This window comes from Mercenaria mercenaria, chromosome 11 (assembly GCF_021730395.1).
Source record: "Mercenaria mercenaria strain notata chromosome 11, MADL_Memer_1, whole genome shotgun sequence".
Classification (NCBI taxonomy): domain Eukaryota; kingdom Metazoa; phylum Mollusca; class Bivalvia; order Venerida; family Veneridae; genus Mercenaria; species Mercenaria mercenaria.
Genome location: NC_069371.1, coordinates 77,326,674 through 77,337,802, shown reverse-complemented (window position 1 = coordinate 77,337,802; position 11,129 = coordinate 77,326,674). Strand labels below are relative to the sequence as shown.

General features: G+C 34.3%; 3 protein-coding genes across 3 annotated transcripts; 1 reads left to right on the top strand and 2 right to left on the bottom strand.

Moving 5' to 3' along the window:
• The first annotated feature begins 934 nt into the window (after nt 1–934).
• Nucleotides 935–2,810, top strand: LOC128546675 (peroxidasin homolog pxn-2-like). The gene is made up of 4 exons (XM_053517814.1): nt 935–973; nt 1,675–1,853; nt 2,235–2,343; nt 2,674–2,810. Exons 2-4 carry the CDS (start codon nt 1,769–1,771, stop codon nt 2,753–2,755), a joined length of 276 nt encoding a protein of 91 aa, XP_053373789.1. The 5' UTR covers nt 935–973; nt 1,675–1,768; the 3' UTR covers nt 2,756–2,810.
• Nucleotides 2,811–4,143: 1,333 nt separating this feature from the next.
• On the bottom strand, nt 4,144–5,523 carry LOC123531157 (orexin receptor type 2-like). The gene has a single exon (XM_045311938.2). It carries the CDS (start codon nt 5,521–5,523, stop codon nt 4,144–4,146), a length of 1,380 nt encoding a protein of 459 aa, XP_045167873.2.
• A 2,414-nt stretch (nt 5,524–7,937) lies between these two features.
• On the bottom strand, nt 7,938–9,452 carry LOC123531600 (uncharacterized). Its single transcript, XM_053518226.1, has one exon. The coding sequence runs from the start codon at nt 9,450–9,452 to the stop codon at nt 7,938–7,940; it is 1,515 nt and encodes a 504-aa protein (XP_053374201.1).
• Between the last annotated feature and the right edge of the window lie 1,677 nt (nt 9,453–11,129).

Sequence of the window (11,129 nt, the reverse complement as noted above, 5' to 3'; positions counted from 1 at the left end):
AAATGATCGAGTATAAGTGTTATATTGTACTAGAGCGAGTGTAAGTGTTATATATTATATAAGATCGAGTTATAAGTGTTATTATTGTACAGAGGCCGAGTGTAAAGGTATATATTGTATAAAGATCGAGTATAAGTGTTATATAGTGTCAGAGCCGAGTGGTAGATATATTTATAAAATCGAGTATAAGTGTTAATATTTACAGAGCCGAGTGTAAGTGTTATATATGTATAAAGATCGAGTTAAGTGTTATATATTGTACAGAGGCCGAGTGTAAGGGTTTATATTTATAAAGATCGAGTATAAGTGTTATATATTGTACAGAGGCCGAGTGTAGGGTTATATACTGTATAAAGATCGAGTATAAGTGTTATATATTGTACAGAGGCCAGTGTAAGGTATAATATATTGTATAAAATCTACTAATATATATTTAACAGTGTAGGTTACGAAGCGCAAATTCTACATGTTAATATTTGTACAGCTGGTAAGTGAAAGGAAAAATAATATTTACAATACATACACAAGTCATATCATGTACAAGATGTTGAAAAATAGTACAAACGTTGCGTTCTGATGTAATGAGATATATTGTATAAAGATCGGTATAGTGTTATATATTGTACAGAGACCGAGTGCAAGGGTTTTATATTATATAAATATCAAATATAAAAAATTACATATTGTACAAAGGCCGAGTATAAAAGCTATATATTGTATACATTTATAGGCAAAGTAGTAAAATGTTATATATTGTTCAGAGGCCGAGTGTAAGGGTTATATACTTGTATAATAGATATATTGTTAGAGTTGATATTCTTTTTTTATCAGCAGAGGCCGAGAACCAGGTATATCCAGGTACAACGAGTTTCTCGGTGTTGTGGACTAAGTGAATTGGTCATTCGAGTATCGGTACTAGCTGGTCTTGTGATCATGAACCAGGTGTGGCTGATCGCTTTAGCCAGGTCTACTCGTATGTATGACAGAAATTAGATGCTTATTAGTGTTCATTAAAGCCAAAAACGTTGTCATTTCACTCTTAGTTTGTGTAAAAAATAGTAGTTATATCACTAGTAATGTAAAAGACTTGGTTCGTGATTTTATCAACAGTTGGACATTAATAGGCATGTGCCAAAGCGAAGTATTAGAGTATAAGAGTTATTTCATTATACGATAAGCGTCCTTACGAAGTATCCGTTATATAATGAAATTAAAGTAACGATTTTATAAGCCTTTAGTAAATTACGTCACAACGAACCGTTAGTTACTACACAAGGAAACAATCGTTTTATGATGAGGTATTATGACGTGTAAAGTTCACATGCTGTGCATTAGAACGAGTTAACACCAGTTTAGGTATGATGGGTTATATATGTATCAAGATTACGTCACGTGTTAGTTTATTAAAAGCAATTAACCAGTGTTTATGATGAGGTTATTATGATCTCGGATAAAGTTCACGTGTCTATGTATTAGAAGCAGTTAACCACTGTTTATTATGTGGTTATTAAGATCTCTATTCATGTCCATGTGTCTGTATTAGAATCAATTAGCCACTGTATATGATGAGGTTATTATGATCTCCACCAACGTTCACGTGCCTGTGTGTTTGGCCCTGCATGACATGAGTTTTCTATCCGTCATCTTTATAAAAACGATTTGTTTTATATTTAGATGCCCGGAAGATATTGACTTATATAGTGGTTACCTAAGTGAACGTCGGTCCCCAGGGAGTATTCTGGGGCCCACGGGACAGTGTCTTGTGGGGATGCAGTTTAAGAGGCTTCGTGATGGGGACAGATACTTCTTCGAGAGAAGAGATTATCGCTATCCTTGGATCGGATTATCAAAAGGTGCTATTAATACATGTTTATATTTTTCTTTAGAAATAAGAAAATAAATTGGCGTTTAACCTTTTTAGTGTGTAACCAGCTGTTCTATAGATCTACGATGATAATTTGACAGTTAGGTACAGAACATAGAAACATAAATTTAAAACAATAAATGTAGGCTGGATTAGATCTGCCTTATTTAAAGTAAACTATGCATTTTGGAGGACTGGAAACAGTTGGTTATTCAGTTACAGTTTTGTATCTAATAATTTTATTTTACCATTTGCTTTTTCTGTTATTGTCTTTTTACATGTATACGATGCAAACTTTAAAATGTCTGATTACAAATAACAACTGTATTTAAGAAAATAAACGAATATATTTTTTATAAATTATCATCAGCTCAACTTAGGGAAGTCAAAAGAGTAAGGATGTCTGACATATTCTGTTTGAACACTTCAATTGAAAGATTACAGAGAAATGTATTCTTGCAGCCCGACACTGGAACAAGGTACTTATAACACCAGGGTAGCACCGGGAGGTTTTCAAAAGTTATTCTGATATTTAAAGATATATTACACTCAAATTCTTTAGAATCTAACACAAACATACATCATATTGCATTTGATCGCAGTTCAAACAAGTTGGGAAAACCATTAAAACATCTTAGTCAGAAACAATGTAGGTGTTTAAATATGCATAAAACGTAAGCCTTATAATTAAAACAATATTTTCTATCATTTTTACTCGTTATTCAAGGAAGATAGTTTTAGGTTGTCTTGCGCACATCGATATTTTTCAGTCGTGCATTCATTTATCTCAAAATCTGTTTTAATTTCAGATTTTCAAGAAACAGTTTGGAGTACTGTAATACCAGATTCGGTGTCAATTTAAACTTTTGGAGGGATCGATTTCATAGCTGATGTGTATTATGTTTCAAAACATTAACTCTAATAAATTCTGGTATTGCCAAAATTGCGCTAGTGTTGCTTTTGTTCCTATGCACATTTTTTTAAATTGTCGTGCTTGCCTCTCAGATATTAAGGTTGCGAAGTGTTCAGTTATTTAAACAAGAGGGTCATGATGACCCTGGATCGCTCACCTGGGTTACATGAGCTACATGTTTCAAATGTCAAACTGATGCTAAAATATTAAGAAAATAGGTCAGTAGGTCTTATAAACTATATCTTACTAGTACAAGAAACGTCATTATGATGTATGATAAGCTTATCCCAGACACTGAGAACATGCTTTGAATTGCCATTGTCATTAAATAAATGTTATCAACATTTTAGTTAGTTTGCATAGTTGATTGATGTTTATTCGTGTTAAAACAAACATATACAAGTTAAATATACATACACAATACATAAGTTAATCAACATCAGTCAGACTATTATAGCATCGAACAAAATCAGTTCATTGTTATACATATGAGCCGTGCCATGAGAAAACCAACATAGTGGCTTTGCGACCAGCATGGATCCAGACCAGCCTGCGCATCCGCGCAGTCTGGTCAGGATCCATGCTGTTCGCTTTCATAGCCTATAGCAATTAGAGAAACTGTTAAGAGAACAGCATGGATCCTGACCAGACTGCGCGGATGCGCAGGCTGGTCTGGATCCATGCTGGTCGCAAAGCCACTATGTTGGTTTTCTCATGGCACGGCTCATATACAGTTGAAACCCGATATCTCGAGCTCGCTTATCTTAAAATTCCGGATATCTCGAAGACTTTTCAAGTCCCGTCCCGAAAACAAATGCACAAGATATCATTTTAAATCGGATTTCTGTTATCTCGAACTAAAACGCTCGACCTTTTGGAATTTAAGATACCGAGTTTCAAAGTTTGTATCAGGGAATGCTGTTTAAAATATTGAAACTAAGTAGCATAATTACAAATCTATTCAATACAGATTAACACATTTGCAGTAAAAGTAACTGACATTTTTATTTAAAAACTGCAGCTTCGAAAATCTAGCAGGGATGTTATCTAAAACCAGTACACTTCGGTGAACCTGATTCCAGAGTTCGTTGCAGACAGATGACTCCGATATATTTTTTTTAAAGAATCTTATTATTGCTAGAGTTTCTGTCTTTGCAGAAATCAAATTGTATGAAATAAAATCGTAAATAGAGTTTCCCGTTTTAAAAATACTGCTCCTAGCATTCACTCGGTAAAAGATATATGGATCTTAATTGGGGAAAAACATAGATTTTTTATCTCCAGTATATTCCATGTAACAACAGCGTAATAAACTCAGAATGATGATGGCCTGGAGAATAGCATTTGTCTTTCTCAAATTTTTTATTCAACATTTCATTCTCTGCAACACCTGTCTGAAATGGGGATCAAGCAGTCCGTAAACAACTGGATTGATCACGTGATTGATAAAGTAAAAACGAAAGAACAGGAAATAGACTGCTCTTTCAGTATGACTCAAGGTTTCCAAAACTCCGGTTGGCATCGCGATAAATGACAGAAGAGTCAGGTACAGTACAGTAGTGACCGTAAAGATCACAGTTAAAACAAGCATGATCAAAGTTTTTCGTCGTAATCTCCTGGTTCTGGTACAAGTTTTCTTAGATTTTCTTGACCTTGATTGTCCTCGTTTAGTAGCTATACTAAACACTCGTTGCCGTTTACCAGAATCTTCTTCATCCGTTGTTAACCCCCTGTCTTCATCAGTGGTAAGCCCATCGTCTGAATATCCCACTGTGGAAAAGTTTTTCAAGGCAAAAGAAGAGGAAGGATTCTTTTCCTTACGGGTTTCAGACAAATCTGTGTCAGATGTAGTTTTTGTTGGTTCGGGTGAAACTGATTTAACTTCTGCTAGTGATTGTTCTGTACGTTTTCGGCTTTGATGTTTTTGTTGATCACTTGCTGCACTTGAGGAGTAGCCTGTATCACTGTATACCGGCTTCTCTTTAATTCCAACGGCAATGGAAGAGGAAGCATCAGCGAATGATGAGCTTGCTTGCTGAACAGCAGACGACACGGGTTCCGTCGTTTTAGTTCTCATAAGAGTTCTTGCAACAAACATGTATACGACAAACATAGCAATCAAGCATATTGATAGTATTGTTTCCATGGTCACTGAGTACTGCAGAGGACGTTTAGTATTTTGATATTCGTCATCGGTCTCACAGACCGTCGTGGTAATGTTAACTCCTTTATAAACCGTTTCATGAAAACTAATACCCCATAAAAATGGAACTGGCAAAGCCATTATGAAAGCGACAATGTATATTATTAAGCAGATAATTTTAGCACTATTTGGCTTTATCTGCCAACCAAAAGGTTGACAAACCTTTCTATAGCGGTCTGTTGCAATTGTTAACAGGCTCAAAGCCTCCGCGACTACCGTAAACATGTTAAAGAATGACTTAACTTTACAAATTTCCTCCACAGGATATACATACCAGTATAGATGCGTTACCATTTCGCCCGGCATTGTGGTCAACGTGCTTGTTATGTCGATAAAAGCCAAACATAGCACAAAATATCTAAAGTTACACACATGGTAACGAAATAGAAATACGTATATCACCAGAACATTTCCGAAAAAACCTAGAACCACCTCTATTCCAACAAAAACGGTAACAGGTAAAACTGCGTCTGTAAATTCATCATTAAGTTGTTCCACTAATGGCTTTTCACGGTTTCCAATACTGGCATGTACTTCATCCATTTTATAGTTTTATCAGACAGCAACTATTCAGATTTAGATTTTTACCCAGTTAATAATAACACAGAATTGCAACGTTTTCCTTGTCAGAAGCATTTAATTTAGAATACAAACGAAACGCACGAGATAGGAAGAAAAAGTCTCTCTCCAGCCTTTGTTGATAACCACTTGAATAACGGAGGAGTCTATATGAAATTGATCTATTAATTGTCATTCAGGGCGAGTTTAAAGCACAATCCCGTAAATTATATCTCATATAAACGATGACGGTGGCTTTATGCATCAGCCACCCACTTGTTTTCCCGTAGTTAGTGACAAAGTGCACTCAGATGATCGAACCTGATATGGACATGCGGAAATTGGAAGATAGCAATATAGACATTTATCTTTAATAAATATTTATATCTATGTTGTTCATTACTGATTGTATATAGATTGTAAAAGTAAAAGTGGACATTAAAACTTCCCCTTGTACTTATAACAATTTGCCTGATAATAAAAACAAGGTTAGCTTTTTGTAAAAGTTAGTCCGGTGCCCGTTTATTATGCTAGTGTTCAACTTTACCGAGGCTGAAAGTACATATATTAGTATACCATCTTGCAGATGCGCAAAAAGGAGATAACTTTTATTAAAAAAGAGTTTCTTCGGGTTAATATATTGCAATAGCCGGTTCTCATCTTGCTAATGCAAAACACCTCCATGGGATTTAAAAGCTTGGTCGTTTTCGTTGTTTTTGAACGAAAATCATGTAATAATAGCTACTAGTATCTATCTATATCATGCAGTTGTGTAGTCCAGAGACCTTAGCGGTTACACTTATATTTATTAGAAGAAAGAAAAACGAACAACACCAAATCATTGAAAAAAGTTTTGTTTTACATGAAAATTGAACAGTATATAAATCATGTATATAACTCTACAAAACAATTGGCAGTTTCTTGATATAATAAATTCTAGAAAAGGACTGCATAAAAGGGCCACACTTTCGGACAGTTCAACGCCTTAAAACATACTTTTTTAAATGAACTGTCTGATGCATTTGCAATAATTTCCCACAGCTGGGTGGAACGTGGTTGTGAGCATTTCTCATTTTTAAAGGGAGAAAATTTTTGAGAATATTTTCAGTTTCAAGTCGTACGTACGGGACAGTATGGTGAACCATGTAATAGACAGGTAGATTGGTAAAGATAGTGTTTGTTCACCAATTATATTTTAATGATATACTCCTTAACCTGAACGAACATTTTGGTTTAAAGACTTAGTTGGGATGGTATCTTGTCAGATACGCCTTAGTTTTTTGTTTGTCTTACATTCAGCTGTGTGCTGTTATTAAGTTACTTCCCAGATATTTTCGAAATAAACTGCTCGGTAAAAGCGAGAATTACTGCGTCTTATTATTTAACAGTTTTAAAAACAGTGAAGCAATATATTGTTTAATCATATTTATATGATAAGATATGCCATTATGGAAAAGACATTTCAGTTTAGACCCTTAGTATTTTGTTGCACAAAGTTCGTAAACACACCCAAAAGTCAACGATGACAGGTGATTATATACATAAGAATAGACAATCTGGTATAATTAAAAAATATTAGCACACATTGTGTTTTGTATTTACAATATGGCTCACAAGAACAATGGTGTAAACATTGGTGTAAACATTAATACCAGTTTTAAGGTAGATATTGAAAACATACATGTTTAACCTGAAATATTATACACATATTTGTACTAAACAAATAATATATAAATGATTCTTTTGTAATGTATATTACTTGTCGTTATTGAGTACTCACATCTAGAAACAAAGTGTACACTTTATTTCGAAATATTAATGTGGAATTATGCGCATTTTTCATGTAAAATATCCAGTTGAAATAGATGCTTATGTATAAAGGGTGGAGGAAAATATAGCTTTTAACCCAATATACCAAACTCTTACTGTTACCAGTACGAAATAATAACTTTCCAAATATGACTTTTCTAATTCAACTGAGGCAGTATTTTAAGAAAAGTCAAACTGCACGCTGGAGTTGCTCCCTTCAACTTCAGAAATCTCTACCTAGGTAAGGGAGATTACTGCGAAGAAGATTGAAGTAAATGGCTATTATTTTATTAGTCCGATTTCCTTATTTCTAAAGCATCAACTTCAAATACTTATGCAGCATTATCGTTAATTTAACACATTTAAATGCACAGCAACCGAAAAATGCTTTTATAAAACATTCACCAAACACACTTTGTGTAGTAAGATGCGCATAATGCCACTTTAATGACGGTATTTAATGATAAAATACAGCTGCAGTATCTCATTTGCTTCCTTACTATTCTGGCAAATAATACTGATAGTTTGAAGAAGCTTGTCGTTTCCGTTAACAGGAAATAATACCTACAAAATTTAATGCCTTTTCATTTTTATCTCCTTTTCTGCAACCCTTTCCGAAAATGCGGATCAAGTAGCCCGTACACAGTTGGATTTATCACATGGTTAATGAAATATAGGCGAAATGCTAGAAAGTACACTGCTTTCTTTGTATGACTCATTTTATGTATAACGTCATCTGATCTCGCAATAAAGGAAAGCAGGGTTAGGTACAGCACCGTTGTTATCATAAACGTTAGAGTTAAAACGAACATAATCAAAGTCTTTCGTCGGACCTTTGTCCTCATGTGTCTTGAAGCCCTTTTAGACCGGGATTTAGGTGGTTTCTTTGTTGTCTTGTATGATTTCGCATCATCAACATCTGATGTTACTCCTCTGCTGTCGTCAGTAGGAGTGTCGAAGTCGGTAGGGACCGTTTGGAGTTTGATTTGTCGAGCCGTTACAGACGCATGCTTAGGTGTATGATGTAGGTTTGGTTTGAAAGTGGTAACTTGATGTCCTTTTAAAGATTGTTGTAGGCTTGGTTTAGAATTTGTGACGTGATGTCCTTCTGAAGATTGTTGTTCGCTTGGTTTGAAATTGCTAACTTGATATCTTTCTAAAGATTGTTGCTCTCTTAGTTCAGGAGTGGTGACCAGATGTCCTTCTAACAACTGTTGTTCGCTTGGTTTGTGAGTGATAACTGGATTTCCTTCAATAAAAGGATGTTGTTCACTTTGGCGGTTAAGCTTCCTACGACTGTTCTCTATACTGGAAATGTATGCAATTTCACTGTGATCTTGTAATGCCTTCATTTCATGAGCATTTGTTGAAAACGAAGAGCTTGTCACCATGACATCAAATTTAGCGGACCAGCGTTTTCTACGTCTTTTCTTCAGTAATATCCTCCTTGCGAGCTGCACATACAGAACAAACATTACAATCAAGCAGATTATCAAGATGGACTCCATTGTAATCGAGTACTGGAGAGGTCGTTTCGTTAGCTTGTATTTACCATCTTTCTCACATATAGTAGTTGTGATGTTTACGCCTCTATAAACCTCCTGGTGAAAACTAATACCCCAAAGAAATGGAACTGGCATCGCGAGTATAAGTGAGACGATGTAGATCAACAAAATGACAATCAGTGCCCCTTTCGGTTTGATCTGCCAACCAAATGGTTGACAAACCTTTCTGTATCGATCTATTGCAATTGTTAACAGACATAATGCCTCCGCCGAAACTGTAAACATGTTAAAGAACGATTTCACTTTGCACACTTCCGCCACAGGATATACATACCAGTATAGATGCGTTACCATCTCACCCGGCATTGTGGTCAGCGTACTTATTATGTCGATAAACGCCAAACATAACACAAAATATCTAAAGTTACACACAGGGTAATGGAATAGAAACACATAAAGCACCGAAAGATTTCCAAAAAAGCCCAAAACCACTTCAATTCCAACAAATATAGTCACTGGCAACACCTTCTTTTTAAATTCATCATTTAGCTGTTCCACTAATGCCTTTTCATTACCGATATTTTCTTGTACTGGATCCATCTCGAAGTAAGTTTTAACTGTAAATATTCCTGGTATGTGATGTTTACGTGAAAATGCAAAGCTCAACACTGACGAATAGATCTAAAGACATATCAAATGTGTATTTAAAAAAGATTTGCGTAACGATCGATCGTGAAACAACGTTTACGGTAAGTTTTTTGTTCTGAAATATGTCTTTAAATAACTTTATTTTTGATTTAACTTGGCTCACTTGACTTATTTTTGGACAGGAAGGCTAGCCACTTGTATTGTCTATTATCAATCTCGTAATCAAATAAACGATCTCATATACTACGTACATACATACTTAAGTTCCTAACAGGTTAGGTGGTTGAACTGTCTATCAATTTATTATACTTCCTGTGATATCAAGTACCAATTATCTTATTTTAGTCTTAACCTTTTGTCATTTAATACTTAACTAATTTCAAAACTGCATGTATAACTCTTTCAAACTCTCAAAAGTATCGCATTGTTAGAGGAAAAAATCCCTTTCGGGAAATCAAAGTTCGTATTTTAGATGTACAAAATGAAAAAAATAGAAGGAAGGGGAAGTAATTCTGTATTATTTAGCACAGAGCTATGGATATAAGGGCATGTTATAAATCTTTGTGCTGAGTTTTGTCCAAATGCCTTAAAATCTATATCATATATTTTCTAAAAAAAAAAAAAAATCAAGAATGATTTCAAGGCAGTGATATTTTTAGACCGTTTTTGGTGCCGAAATTCGGCCCAATTCTCCTGTCCAAAAAGTATGTTATTTTCTCCTATTTCTGAAAACGAATCCCCTCAAAAAAAGGGGATATGAACTTATTGTAGCCAGAGGTATTCTTTCTGTCTGAAATGAAAGCTAATTGAATTAATTGTTTCATTTAATTAGAAAATGTTGCAATGTGACGTCAGCAAAAAAGGCAAATTTTCCGTTGAATTCCTACATGGCAGACCAGTTAGAAATTGTCAAACTCTAGTATGAATGAGAAAATACTTTATTTTAAGGATTTCGTGGTTATATAGACGATATCAATATTTATCCTGACAAATATTAATAGTCTCTCTGTACTTATTTTAAGGAAAAATAGCCGTTTTGCTATTTCATAGAAACGAATAATATCATTTCATAGTGATTTGTAAATGTTAAATCAAGCACGAGTGTAGACATAATACTAGAGATCAATCAATGACACAAATAATAATCATTCCCTGCATTAAGCTGTATGGCACCAGTTAATAGGAAGAATGAAGTAACTGTATGGTTAAAAACATAGTGATAAGTCATTTCCTTGTAATTTCAAATTTCATGGTAAATGTTGAGGAGTTTTATTCTTGTTTTTATATATGATGTATGATATGGTAGAAATATCATTATATCTAAATTTTAGCTTAAATAGTGGATCCGAATTTATTATATTAGACATTTTCCGATATCATACAATAATCATGTATTTGACAACATTTTTGCATTGAGTTAAGTTCTTCTCGCAATAATTCAGGTATAATTGAGGATTAAATATTGATGAGTGACTTGATAGGTAGGACTATCTGCAAGAAGGGATACATGGAAATTAAACAAAAAGTTTAATAAAATCTTGAACAACAGGCTTCAAAATGGTCAAATCAAGACTTGTGTATTATATTCCGTCTTAAATGTTATATTTAAACAACCAAAGTTATTTTCTC